General features: G+C 36.7%; 1 protein-coding gene across 1 annotated transcript in view; it reads right to left on the bottom strand.

The window, feature by feature from the left end:
- Positions 1–426: 426 nt before the first annotated feature.
- LOC117297522 (VWFA and cache domain-containing protein 1-like) overlaps positions 427–15,090 on the bottom strand; it is a 31,925-nt gene continuing 17,261 nt past the window's right edge. The window contains exons 12-27 of the mRNA XM_033780609.1: positions 14,413–14,562; positions 13,893–14,016; positions 13,407–13,479; positions 13,158–13,236; positions 12,529–12,618; positions 11,902–12,044; positions 11,237–11,334; positions 9,919–10,002; positions 9,440–9,550; positions 8,160–8,382; positions 6,009–6,260; positions 4,936–5,051; positions 4,576–4,692; positions 4,075–4,226; positions 3,340–3,600; positions 427–2,080 (exon numbers count right to left, since the gene is read on the bottom strand). Coding sequence (XP_033636500.1) covers positions 1,665–2,080; positions 3,340–3,600; positions 4,075–4,226; positions 4,576–4,692; positions 4,936–5,051; positions 6,009–6,260; positions 8,160–8,382; positions 9,440–9,550; positions 9,919–10,002; positions 11,237–11,334; positions 11,902–12,044; positions 12,529–12,618; positions 13,158–13,236; positions 13,407–13,479; positions 13,893–14,016; positions 14,413–14,562 — 2,489 coding nt within the window. The 3' untranslated portion in view covers positions 427–1,664. The remainder of the gene's footprint in view (positions 2,081–3,339; positions 3,601–4,074; positions 4,227–4,575; positions 4,693–4,935; positions 5,052–6,008; positions 6,261–8,159; positions 8,383–9,439; positions 9,551–9,918; positions 10,003–11,236; positions 11,335–11,901; positions 12,045–12,528; positions 12,619–13,157; positions 13,237–13,406; positions 13,480–13,892; positions 14,017–14,412; positions 14,563–15,090) is intronic.

Genomic DNA, 15,090 nt, shown 5'->3' with positions numbered 1-15,090 from the left:
TTACATGTAATTATAATAAATTATAATAAATTATAGTCTAGTTCTATTGGTCTATTCAAATCTACCTACTCTGAAATCAGCCAATCAACAGCTGTAACGTACTGCCCATTGGCACACTGCATAATAGTACATTATGTGCATAATAATATGAATACAGTTCAATGTTAACCAATAATCATTCTGTACTTTAAAAACATTTATATCTATACAGATATTTTAAAGCATTTATGAATGCTTTGATGTGGATACTGTAGGGATAAAACAACCCACAATATAATCCCCACTTGAAGGTTAGTTTGTCTGATATTGGCATTAAAGGCAGTGGACACTATTGGTAATTACTCAAAATAATTATTAGCATAAGACCTTTCTTGATTACGAGTAATGGGGAGAGGTTGATAGTATTGAACATTGTGAGTAATAGCTCCCTCTGAAGTGACGTAGTTTTCAAGAAAGAAGTAATTTTGCATGAATTTGATTTCGAGACCTCAAGTTTAGAGTTATATGCCGGTGATTTTTTCACTGAACTCTGGAAAGTACCGAGGATACAATGCTAACAAGTATCTGTGTAAGGGTCAAACCAAATAGTAACAATTAATATACTAGAAATAAGAGAAGGTGTTGATACATCCTTCTGATTGGAGATTAAAGAACCTTATTTTAATTTCAAAGGGCCTTATGGGTTACATTTTTACCTGAGTTCATTGTTTTCATTCATTGTTTTTGCTTTTTTTTTTAATCAAAATTGTAAGTACAAAATATATATACACACACGTTGACATTGAACGTTTGCATCTCGCTTCAAGGTACTAAATAATATCAATTTCCACTAACAATAAATTCTCTACCATTAATATGTACAGTATTTACAATAATAAAAAACAATCAAATTAATGCCAGATGGGAAATCTTTCGATGACAAAAAAATTACAAATATTTATGTAGCTTTAAAATGTGATGCAACTGCCAATAGTTGTACAATGTTCTTCCATTTTGCTGCAGACTGAGCCATGTGGCTCTTTTTCAAGCTTGTGATGCCAAAGGTTACATGGTCTATATCAACCTCACCTATATAAACTTAAGACAGCATTATCTTTAGCTAACATCTTAATACTTTTCTTCTTTCATCTTCCAGTGAGTTGTCTACAAATCCTTAAGGGATAAGACAGAAACAGAGAACAAATCCAGAGCTGATTAAATAAAAACAAAGTTCTTGCCTGATTGTATTTAGCTCCACACATAAGACTATGCACAGTGAATCTAAACCTTGTGGCTTTGCAATGGGAGACGCAAGGTGGCAGCAGACTTACCAGGTAAATTTCCATTGTTTACGTAGTTCTGAGCATGCGCACATTACCAAGAACAATGGAGTTTACCTGGTAAGTCTGCTGCCACCAAGCGTCCTGAAAGTCTCCCATTAGCCGTTCTCACAAACTATCAAGTTACACTATCAATTGAGCATTAACACATCTAGTTGGCAAATATGAGGGAAAATTTGTGTGTTTGCTTTGTGCACATCTCTATTGGGTCTGTACGCATGAATGTAATTAGCATTTTTCATGCTTAATCGACTCTGAATTTGCCCTCTGACCTCATGAGTTGTGTGAATAATAATCAAATATTATATATATACAAAGCAGACAATGCTGCTTTTACCACAGACACTAGCACATAGTATCCATGGCATGAACCTGGGCTTTGATTATAGATCGACGACTAGGAAGCACTGTTTGAGGCGGAGGATCCAATCTCGGTGGTACATCACTCATATCACGGCTAATAGGGTGTGATAAGTCTAATAGCGTGGCGGTGGGTGCAGTCAGCTTCGGCCGTTTGACCCGCAAGGTACCAGGAGGTTGCTCTACATTATGACGGTCCGGTTCAACATGGACTAGGATTGGTTCTGGTTCCACGTACTGGTACTCTGAATCTTCATGGGGGGTCATTGTGCTGTAGCCATGGTCACTCTCGCTAGGGGTACCACCAGGTCGATGACGCCAGACACGTATGCCATAACGAGCTCGCTGGTGGTAGGGACTGGGTTGGTTCAGTGCTGCTAGGAGTATGTTAGCATGACCAACTAGGAAGGCAAGAGGAAAATACATCAATAAATAACAAAGTATTGTCAAATGAGGGATTGCAAATGGAGAAAATGGAATTAGTCAAAGCTGATTTCATGGCCATCTTTGTCTGATACCCCATGTGTAATTAATGTTGGATGCATGCATGAGTCTCTTTACAGAGGAACCACCTATTTCCTTCAAACCTTAGCAACATGTAATGATAATAATGTGACGGTCATAGAAATTGTACCCCCCCCCCCACCGTTATTTTTATTGCACTTACTTATTATGTAACATTTAATTATTCATGCGAAGCGCCCTCTCTTGAGAAGCATTTCAATTTCGCGCGCTTCCGCCACCCTCATAATGATTCCAGCGAAGACCTGACAACATGTATTTTGTCTTCGTCTGTTTCAGGTAATAATCTTTTGGTTTATTTTTCATACATTTTCCCTCTAAAATCATCATTCATGTACATTATTGTAAACTGGTGTTTATCTTCAACCACTATTGATTCTATTTTTATTCATTTCGAGATTATTGGAGATTTAATGGAATTGATTGATTGCCGGACTAAAGATTTTTCCCGGTTTAGTTTTCTGAATACAAGTTTATTATTTATTTGTTGAACTATACCCTTGTAGTTTATTTGACAAGAGTTGCTATCTATAAGTATTTGTTCTTTACAGCATTTCCGATCAGGAGCATCGGCCAAGTTTTATTTGCATTTAAGTTGTTGTTTTCCATCGATAATCAAGATGGCGCATAATGTGAAAATCACATGTCATGATCTTGAGACATAGCTGTTTATTTAAAGCCGTTTACGATTTCATTTAATACTGTTTGTACATAAATACTGTTCTGTGATTATTTGTTTTATAAGTTAATTAAGATAATGATTCCAGCGAAGACCTGACAACATGTATTTTGTCTTCGTCTGTTTCAGGAAATAAAATGGTGCACCGAGTGTAAAGAAAACAACTTGCCGTTAGCCTCTATCCTTATTCGACTTTCTTAAGTGTTAGAGAGGGTCACAATAATATGATAATCGATTTTGTTTTAGTGCTTTACACACCCAAAGGGTGTCTCAAAGTGCTTCCCCTGGTCACTGGGCAATTTAATTCATTCCTTAAACCATATAAGCTCCCTGGGTATACAGCCTGTGCAACAAATATTACTAAGCTAAATCAAACACCATTTGTGCCCTCACAGGTACCCATTTACCCCTGGGAGGAGAGAAGCAATTTTAGTTTAGAGAATTGATGTTGAGACTTACAAGCACCAGGAGCAGGAGGTGGATTCTCAGGCTCTTCTTCTTCTTCTGGCTCTGCCTCCCCGTCTCCTTGAGACATTCTCACTGATGCATCCGAGCCGTTCTGCGCCATCTCACGACGACGCTGGGCGTTATTATGGACATGGTGACGATAGGCGTAGATGACTAACGCTAGAGCCATGATCACACCCATAAAGGCACCAGCTACAGGGCCAACCTGGGCTCCCTTATGGGCCTCGAAGGGAACAGTTTGACTATCAGTGGCTAGAAAAGGACAACAAGTTTGGACAGATTTTAGACAAACAAGTTTGGAACAGGTTGATATCTAAATCAAAAGATACTATACGTAAACCAAATCTGATAATGTAATTTAATAATTTTGTTTCATATTTTACCTCTTTATTGTAAATTCAGTTAGTGATGTCTGAAAATACGTCATCCAAAAGAAACCAAATGATCAGAAATCTACCCATTAAATTGTCAAAATAAGCTATTATTAACACTCTTCTCCTGTAGGATTCCACTCAACATGAATACTTAAGACCTAGCCCCAATTCCATACAGCTGCTTTAAACACAAAATGTAGCTAGTATAAACAAATTATGCTAACCATAATACAATCTCACATGTACCATCTGTGGCTAGTATCCTGCTTATTTTTGCAAAGCGGAATTTGTTTAAGCAATATATTCTCCTTAAGTACCTCTGTGAAATTGGGCCCTAATGTATGTTACTCACCTATTTCATCATAGTAAGGTGATTTAGCACCAACAGCTCCCCCGAAGCACTCCCTCTGTGTAGCGCAGTAAGGATTGGATAACTTTCTTAATTTACCTTGGCTTGTTGTTGTAGCTACACACCATTCACAATCCACTACACCAAAGCACTCACTAAAAACACAAACAAAAACAACATTATTTCAACTGTATCAATTACTGTGTTAATAATAGTAATTCAGACTTGTAATGTGCACATATCCATCCTGCTGGGTGTCCAAGGCGCAGTAAAACCAAAACAAAACAAAAGAAACGACCACAACAAAAATTAGTCCTTGAAAACCTGCGACATAAGAGATTTTAATTTTGCGGTACAAAGACAAGATATAAAATTAAAGTGGTAGAGAGTTCCAAATGGTTGGCGCAGCTGGAGAAAAAGACCTGGCACCCCAGGAGTGTCACTATTATTATTATTTAAGTTAATGCATTTATTTATTTTAACATTTCATGATATAGTTCTCACCTGAAAGTCTTTCGTTGTTTACAGTTATATCTGTAGCATTGAAGCAATCCATCAGTGATACTCTCGCCAACAGAGGGCAGTGTTGAATTCTCCTCCTTATCAGAACAGCTGGGATTCCTGTATAGAGATATGAATATTCATGATGAGTATGCACATATTTATAAAGATTGACTCAGTAGTCAAAGTGAGTTATTGTAATAACTGCCATGCTAAGTTGTGATTAATCACTGCATCTATTGGTAAACCAATAATTATGCGTATATTTAAAAAGCATTGGTGTGCCTTTATCGTATTCAGGAGAATCCCTTACAGTTCTCTCCCACACCATATCGCTATCATCCAGTGTTTTGGTATACATACCTGTCTTCACCCTGTCTGAGTGTTCCATGGCAGTTATCTAGCTGGAGTTCACATTCACACGGACATTCACATTCTGTTTGTTCCATGCGGTTACAGTTCAGGCAAAGACGGTCATACTGGGGAGAGATATAACATGGAATAGATTTAAGTGATCTACATATAGCACGTATGGTAAAATAACCATTGCATCTTGTAATGTTCCATCTGAAAGCTCACTGATTCTGAAGTTCATACCAGTACCAATCCTCTAGAGAAATATTTCGATCTGAAAGCTCACTGATTCTAAAGTTCATACCAGTACCTATCCTCCGGAGAAATACTTCCTGCTGAAGTACTTTTAGTCGACAGTATAACAGTTTAAGACCAAAATGTACCCATGACTTCTACGTCCTACTCTCACAGCTACCCACTCTATAAACTCACCATGCTACAAGGGCAGAATGTTGTCACCTCACTACAATATAACAGTTTAAGACCAAAATGTAGCCATGACTTCTACGTCCTACTCCCACAGCTACCCACTCTATAAACTCACCATGCTACAAGGGCAGAATGTTGTCACCTCACTACAATATAACAGTTTAAGACCAAAATGTAGCCATGACTTCTACGTCCTACTCCCACAGCTACCCACTCTATAAACTCACCATGCTACAAGGACAGAATGTTGTCACCTCACTACAGGTATCATTCACAGCTACCCACTCTATAAACTCACCATGCTACAAGGGCAGAATGTTGTCACCTCACTACAGGTATCATTCACAGCTACCCACTCTATAAACTCACCATGCTACAAGGGCAGAATGTTGTCACCTCACTACAGGTATCATTCACAGCTACCCACTCTATAAACTCACCATGCTACAAGGGCAGAATTTTGTCACCGCACTACAGGTATCATTCACAGCTACCCACTCTATAAACTCACCATGCTACAAGGGCAGAATGTTGTCACCCCACTACAGGTATCATTCACAGCTACCCACTCTATAAACTCACCATGCTACAAGGGCAGAATGTTGTCACCTCACTACAGGTATCATTCACAGCTACCCACTCTATAAACTCACCATGCTACAAGGGCAGAATGTTGTCACCTCACTACAGGTATCATTCACAACACCCACAAACGTGTTGGTACCCGGCACATGAACGATGCGGTACTTGCTACAGTACTCCCCATGATACAGATTAGACAGAACACCAACTAAGCTGGTGTTAAAGGAGTAGTATCGCTGAATGGTACGATCCTCGTAATTGTTGCAGCGTAGTTTCTTGACGAGGTGTGTGTGGTACAGGATGTCATTGGAGACCAGGATTTCCTTGAAGTGAAACAAAAAGAGTTCAAATTGCATAAGAGCAGAGACCTTTAACCTTTGACATTTAACCTTTGAGACAAGTACTCAAAAGGACATACGTCTACCCAGCAAATAAATATACACATAGTGTTACCGCAAACTGAATACACATTGCTTCCTCACCATGCATTGCCTCAAATCATATATACCTTTGACTGTGTTTGAAACTTTCCATAATTTTTACCGTTTGCCTACTGTCTTAATGTCAATGCATTTTTACTATTTGGGAAGTCCTGTAAGGGTCTTGTGTTTTTTAATTTTTTGGATTGTGGTATTTCCTTGCTTTTTACCAGTTGTTAGCTTTTAAACCATTGTCTAACTATCTTGTATTTCCTTGCTTTTTACCAGTTGTTAGCTTTTAAACCATTGTCTAACTATCTTGTATTTCCTTGCTTTTTACCAGTTGTTAGCTTTTAAACCATTGTCTAACTATCTTGTATTTCCTTGCTTTTTACCAGTTGTTAGCTTTTAAACCATTGTCTAACTATCTTGTATTTCCTTGCTTTTTACCAGTTGTTAGCTTTTAAACAATTGTCTAACTATCTTGTATTTCCTTGCTTTTTACCAGTTGTTAGCTTTTAAACCATTGTCTAACTATCTTGTATTTCCTTGCTTTTTACCAGTTGTTAGCTTTTAAACCATTGTCTAACTATCTTGTATTTCCTTGCTTTTTACCAGTTGTTAGCTTTTAAACCATTGTCTAACTATCTTGTATTTCCTTGCTTTTTACCAGTTGTTAGCTTTTAAACCATTGTCTAACTATCTTGTATTTCCTTGCTTTTTACCAGTTGTTAGCTTTTAAACCATTGTCTAACTATCTTGTATTTCCTTGCTTTTTACCAGTTGTTAGCTTTTAAACCATTGTCTAACTATCTTGTATTTCCTTGCTTTTTACCAGTTGTTAGCTTTTAAACCATTGTCTAACTATCTTGTATTTCCTTGCTTTTTACCAGTTGTTAGCTTTTAAACCATTGTCTAACTATCTTGTATTTCCTTGCTTTTTACCAGTTGTTAGCTTTTAAACCATTGTCTAACTATCTTGTATTTCCTTGCTTTTTACCAGTTGTTAGCTTTTAAACCATTGTCTAACTATCTTGTATTTCCTTGCTTTTTACCAGTTGTTAGCTTTTAAACCATTGTCTAACTATCTTGTATTTCCTTGCTTTTTACCAGTTGTTAGCTTTTAAACCATTGTCTAACTATCTTGTATTTCCTTGCTTTTTACCAGTTGTTAGCTTTTAAACCATTGTCTAACTATCTTGTATTTCCTTGCTTTTTACCAGTTGTTAGCTTTTAAACCATTGTCTAACTATCTTGTATTTCCTTGCTTTTTACCAGTTGTTAGCTTTTAAACCATTGTCTAACTATCTTGTATTTCCTTGCTTTTTACCAGTTGTTAGCTTTTAAACCATTGTCTAACTATCTTGTATTTCCTTGCTTTTTACCAGTTGTTAGCTTTTAAACCATTGTCTAACTATCTTGTATTTCCTTGCTTTTTACCAGTTGTTAGCTTTTAAACCATTGTCTAACTATCTTGTATTTCCTTGCTTTTTACCAGTTGTTAGCTTTTAAACCATTGTCTAACTATCTTGTATTTCCTTGCTTTGTACCAGTTGTTAGCTTTTAAACCATTGTCTAACTATCTTGTATTTCTTGCTTTTTACCAGTTGTTAGCTTTTAAACCATTGTCTAACTATCTTGTATTTCCTTGCTTTTTACCAGTTGTTAGCTTTTAAACCATTGTCTAACTATCTTGTTATGCACTTGTTTACATTTTCTGGAATAGGTGCAATATAAATAAATAAATTATTAATATTAATCCACAGTAAAATAAAACACTGCTTAATATTTCTCTTTCCATACCTGATGTGTAATATGCTGTTGCTCCACTGGTCCCCTGCCGACTGGCTCCACAAGCCTAGGATGTGCAATAAGGTATCCTCTATCATCCATGACAAAGCATCTTACAGTCGACTCCTTACAAACCGGCATGACCTCAAGAAGTACTTTATAGAAGTATCTGATAGTGAAGTCAATTCCCATGATGCCAACGACGTGATCCGACTCCTCATGCAGTCCACTACTCCTATTATTTCACCACAAAATAAAATTCATTCAACCCTAAGCTCGAATACAATTTTAGGAACCCATTTTGAAACATGACAAGCTATCTATAATCTAGGATATCTGGGCTCATGCCTGAGACCAGTGATTTCAGCAACAGGCCAGTAAGCTCATGACTCCAATAAATGCCATTAATACAAATCAGATCAATCTTCCCTCAGTACTTAAACAAATTAAAGCACTAAGGACCTAGGAGATAATAAAAACTTGAGGTTAATCCTAAGTAAGGGAGGCCGTCTTTAACTAACCCCCATTTACCGCCGTAAACCCCGGATCCCGAAGGTTTTTGTTTTACCACTTTAATGAGCTTATTATCTACAGGTCAATTCACAAAGCTACACTACGTCACACGAATATGCATGAGCTCTACTGGAACAGGCTGGGGCAGTGGCTTCAACAAAAGGACCAATTACCGGCACCTTTCTGCAGAGATCTTTAGAAATTGAGACCCAACACTTTGATTGCTCCGCTTTGTTATGGCTGCTCGCTTCACCGGACAAGCCCTAATCTGCTGTATACAATAGCCCAACACCTCCCAAACTTCTTTTGTTGTCCCATTGCTTATTCAGATGTTAATCCCCCTGGCAAGGGACTGGGGTTTTAATGAGCCCTTCGGCCAGAGCATGACCTCTTGGGCGCTGGTATATTCATGATTTATGCAATCCTTTTGTAAGTGTTCACTGAGTTAAAAGCCGCCGGATTCGGCGGTTTACAGCGGAAAATGGGGGTTAGTTAGAGACGGCCTCCCTAAGTAACTCTTCCTAACTCAAGATAAGACAAGTCAACTCTTTGTGAAATCGACCCCTGGTCTAGTAAACATTTTGAGATACAAGCCCTGAAGTCTTGTCAATTTTTCTCCAAAACTTTAAGCCTTGGATTTAAAACAATTTGAGTTATTACAAGCAATCTATTATCAAGGATATAACAGGCAACAGAACCTTGGGGACAAATATTTAATGGATACAATAGCTATGATAAATCTGGAGATCTAATCTATAGATAGCTTTCCTAAGACTAACCTTCCTTGAAATACAACATGGCTAAGCGTGATGATGTACCCAGCTCCACCCATGTCCAAATAAGGCGATGATATAGTCACACGCCCTGGATGGGCTAAGGCTCGTTTATACCTACAAGTCAAAATATAATTCAATATAGTAATCAATTAGACTCAATCAATCAATGGTCATTTGTAGAGCGCCAAAATCAAAAGTTTGTTTCAAGGTTGAACAGTAATAGTAAGCCCTGCTCTTAACAGGTATGATATTTGGCACTTGAAAATAATTAGGGAACATTATTTTTCACCTAGATTTGAGAATGTACATCAGTACAGAGGTGCCTTCAAAGTTTATTGATAGCAATGCATTTGAATAATTCTGAGCAATTTTATTTCTATCTTTTTGCCAACAAGTACCGTAATCTGTAAGCCTGACGATACATGTGAAGAATTGGTGATGAAGTAAAGAACGGAGGTTTGAGTGATGTCTGTTTTTCTTACCAAGGTCTCTTTGAAGGGTCAAATCTCTTGTCTACTCTAGAGCCTGGATACATCCTAAGAATTCCACTTGTTGTTGCTAGATACCTGAGGAATGAGTAATAAGAAATGTCATTTACTTTTTGAGACTTCTTATAGTGGTCAAGCATTCTAGGGATGATGAGTTATATGTACATTTACTTTTTGAGACTTCTAATAGTGGTCAAGCATTCTAGGGATGATGAGTTATATGTACATTTGCAAGCATTCTAGGTATGATGAGTTATATGTACATTTGCAAGCATTCTAGGGATGATGAGTTATATGTACATTTGCAAGCATTCTAGGGATGATGAGTTATATGTACATTTACAAGCATTCTAGGGATGATGAGTTATATGTACATTTGCAAGCATTCTAGGGATGATGAGTTATATGTACATTTGCAAGCATTCTAGGGATGAGTTATATGTACATTTACAAGCATTCTAGGGATGATGAGTTATATGTACATTTGCAAGCATTCTAGGGATGATGAGTTATATGTACATTTGCAAGCATTCTAGGGATGATGAGTTATATGTACATTTGCAAGCATTCTAGGGATGATGAGTTATATGTACATTTACAAGCATTCTAGGGATGATGAGTTATTCAACATTTGCAAGCATTCTAGGGATGATGAGTTATATGTACATTTGCAAGCATTCTAGGGATGATGAGTTATATGTACATTTGCAAGCATTCTAGGGATGATGAGTTATATGTACATTTGCAAGCATTCTAGGGATGATGAGTTATATGTACATTTGCAAGCATTCTAGGGATGATGAGTTATATGTACATTTGCAAGCATTCTAGGGATGATGAGTTATATGTACATTTGCAAGCATTCTAGGGATGATGAGTTATATGTACATTTGCAAGCATTCTAGGGATGATGAGTTATATGTACATTTGCAAGCATTCTAGGGATGATGAGTTATATGTACATTTTCTTTTTGTGATACTGCTATTAGTTGTCAAGCTAAGGCACTTGAGAACGTTCTTTTAGACAAAACAATGTATTGATTTAACATCATGATGTTTAAATAATATACTTTTATACCGCACTTAAAACTACGTTTCTAAGCGCTACGGTACTGGTTTTCTTGAAGACTATAGAAAAACCATGCAACAGTAACAAAATACAAAGATACAAATTAGGCAAAACAAAAGCAGAAATAAACATGAGAAAGTTAAATCTTCTTATTGATTACAAAGCATCCAGGGATGGGCGATCCTCAACATGATTTTGACCTCTGTCAACTAGAGAGAGAGAGAGAGACAAGGCATCCCTTACCTTCGGACCACGTAGTCATTTAAGCTACTCTTATCAATCTGAGACAGCCAGATACTTTCTAAGCCACTTATTGCTGATACATCATCTTTGATGGAACTCTGAAGAAGAAAAAAAACCAGTCATGTAGTGAGAACAGTTTTTATTTAAAGAAAGTATAAGTAAGATTTTCTTGAATTGTGAAACTCTCTGCGTCAAATGGTTGACTTTATATTGCCAACAGTTATTGTGAAGTGTCATTGTCCAATGGTCTTGTGCACTGAATTACAGTTCCGTGCCAAATTATTAATGGCTCTCCTTACCGTATGTAAAGAAAACGCGCTTACGGAAGCAGGGGATGCGCGGCTTTGTCAAGCATATTTTACAGGTTAGCAGGGGACTTTTTCTTGTGCGTGTGCAAACTCCACTGCAGTTGTCAGAGTGGCAAGTCAGGTAGCGATCATGGCCCTTGTGTTCTTGAGTAAAAGATACTTGGACTTTGATTACATTGAGTTGCCTGGCCATTTGAATCAATGAATCCATTTTATTCAAATAATGGAAAATGGAGGATTTAAGTTAGTTGTGTACATGATATTACATAACTTAAAAAGTAGTTCATGGCCTGACACAGGTTAAAAATCTATGATTACATTATTTGTTATAAGAAGTAAACTTAGGCTTGAGCTTACCTTAAAGCCTGGGTTTGCAATGAGATTTGTATTATCCGTCAGATAAGCCATGTAAGCCTGGACTACTAACTTAGTCTCACTCTGACTTAGATGCTCAAATGGGGATGAGAAACTACTTGGTGCTAACATCAATGTACTTGCATCTGAAATTAAAAAAATTAAAAAACAAGAGAACAGTTGAGACCAATTCAAGAATTGACTCCGCGGTGGTGCAGTTAATTACGATCCTATAAGCTAAAGTAGTAGACCCAGCCAATGTTTTTATACATTCTGCCCAGGTAGTAGTTAAAAAGCAGGACAGTTCTTTTCAGAACTGAAAAGTCTCCGAAACATGCGATAAATCTACTTCGCGCTAGTAGAATAAAGAAAGACAGTTCTCTAAAGAACAAGCTCTACCTGGCAAGTAGATACATACATGGTGTTACCACAAACCAAATATATACAAACACAAGATTCTTCAGAATTGAGTAAATCTGTTACAGATTTAATTTCTGAAACAAAAAATTTCCATTTTCTAAGGGTTTCTTTGACATAATCGGTGTATAAGGTTAAAAGCAAAATTAATATAGTAGTTATCATTATTATTATTATATATGTCTTGATGGTGCTTTGTCTGTCCATACATACCTGTAGTTGCCAACTGTTTTAGATGCATACACATACTATCTGAAGGTAATAAATCTAATCTGTGATAGAGGAGCATCCGTCCAGAGGGCACTACAAAATAATAAAATAATAACAACAATTAAGTTACTGCTTTAGAAGCGGGACACCTTTGCTAATTGTCAAAGACCAACATTCTCACTTGGTGTATCTCAACATATGCATGAAGTAACAATTCTGTAACACTTTGGCCTCAATTAGTCATCAAACTTACGAGATAATAATGGAAGAAAAAACACTCTTGTTACACAAAGTTGGGTGCTTTCAGATGCCTAACAAAAGGCTTCAGGCCTAATGTGTTTTAATATTCAAGTGAAAAATTACCTATGTTACTTCAGAGGGAGCCATTTCTCACAATGTTTTATACAGCTCTCCAATGCTGGTTACCAAGTAAGTTTTTATTCTAACAATTATGTTGAGTGACTACCAATAGTGTCCTTCAAAATAAAACTTTTCAAATAAAGCCTTGTGTACATTAATTTCAGTATTGCAATTTGTTTTTGTTTTCTGTAGAGTGAGGTTTGCTATGAACTCATAAAGCAAGTTATTTTTACTAAGATTTAAAATGGTTTTCTCAAAAGCATTGCACTTACCGTTCATTTTCTTGAGATGTTTCAGATGAAAATCTTGTTCCATGATGACAACACATACAGACAGAGGTGCATTTCCAACCTGGGAAATATGATTCAAACATACAGTTGTCACAATGATCAGATTACCCTTTAAGAACGACTTCAAGTTTATAAGCTCCCGCGTCACATTTAAACAACTTCTTGACCAATCAAAATGGATAAACTGTCCGGCTATTTATGAATACTCCATATTATAAGGTTTATACTCACTGGTTCCCATGTGTAATGAACAACGGTGCTATCATTAGCAGATCTCTGTAGAATCATGGTCCCACTCTCACCACTGGATACAACAAAAAAGAAGACAATACAAAGGTTTAAAGGAACATCACAAAATTGATAAGAAAAAACATCATCTACAGATCACAGATTTACATCAAACTTACACGGTCTGATGTTGATGATAGTAGGAATTATCCCTTTAAATATTTCTGTTGAAAATGTCCTACTATTGGTAAGAAATAAGGAAAAATAATTTCGATCAATTAATCAATTTTACTTTCTCATGACCAAGATGGCCGATCGATCTCAAACTTCTACAGGTTCGTCAGTTTATGTATATTGTGGATAACATAGAGTGCTTACACTGCCAACAACTGTTTTGTTAGCACACACAACAGATGCAAACATGGTTCTGAAGTACCAGCTATATAATAAACCCTGCGCATGTAGGGTAGGACAAGATGGAATGCGTACCTGATCATTGACTGTCGGACTTTGTTGAAGTTAACAGATTGTTCAAAGTGACTGATATCTGCGTAGAGCGGAGGTTCAGATGCCATAATCGGTCTGGCTAATGATGGATGCATAATGGTAAAACCTGTGGCAAATAACCAAAATATCAACTTTACATTTTACTTTATTCTGTTAACTTTAGGTCTAATAATATAATGGATGAGTGAATATTTCCTTTAGAAATATAGAACACTAACTTCAGCTGAAGCCTTTTTATAAGGCAACAAGGGTGTTTTTTGTTTTTTTTCTTCATTATTTTCTAGCAACTTCGACGACCATTGAGTTCAAATTTTTACAGGTTTGTTATTTTATCATATGTTTAGATATACCAAGTGAGAAGAATGGTCTTTGACAATTACCAAAGGTTTCCAGGGCCTTTAATAATAATGATATAACAATTTATTTTGGAAGGAGAGTTACAAGATACAGATTTCCGGTTAAAAACAGAGAAATCGCATCCCTGATAAATGCTATAACTTACCAGCCATGTCTGTGATGAATGCATAAGATCTATCTCCTTCCTTGAAGTATGTGATATCCTCAAGAAGGTCTGCCATATTGACCTCTAAGCCTACTATACCAAGCAAGCGACTATTCAAATAACATGTCTGACTCACTGTCAAGATTAGACCTATCAAAACAAATAATAATAATAATAATAATTAAAACTTGTAAAGCGCCACCTATCCAAGACTTAAACTCATTCTGAGGCACATAAAAACAAAACAAAAAACAGAGAGAGTAACAACAAGACTATAAATTACTTAGCTTAGAAAGAAATAAGGGCTCATTGAATAAAACAGATTGACATATTCGTGTTGGAAAAAACAAGTGGTAAAAAAAAACAATAAAAAAATAAGATAATTAGCAAAGCAAACGAAATTTTAGTTTCTTCTTGATTAAGAGAGGAAGTTTGACGTAGTGTTGCAGGAAGCTTGTTCCAGATGCAGGTGCAGCAGTGGCACGCTGACCATAGCGAACAGATCTTGCTCTAGGTTCTATCAACAGAAAAGAACCCGAAGATCTTAGAACTCAACAAGTTTGCTTGACGGAGATACGCTCACACAGATACCAGCGTGCAGGATCTTAAAGACAAGGAGGCAAATCTTAAAGCAGATCCTCTTACTCATCAGCAGCCAATGAAGCTCTCTCAGAACGG

Source organism: Asterias rubens, chromosome 12 (assembly GCF_902459465.1).
Source record: "Asterias rubens chromosome 12, eAstRub1.3, whole genome shotgun sequence".
NCBI classification, from domain to species: Eukaryota; Metazoa; Echinodermata; class Asteroidea; order Forcipulatida; family Asteriidae; genus Asterias; species Asterias rubens.
Note: the sequence above shows the minus strand (reverse complement) of the source record. Positions and strands in the feature narration are given on the sequence as shown.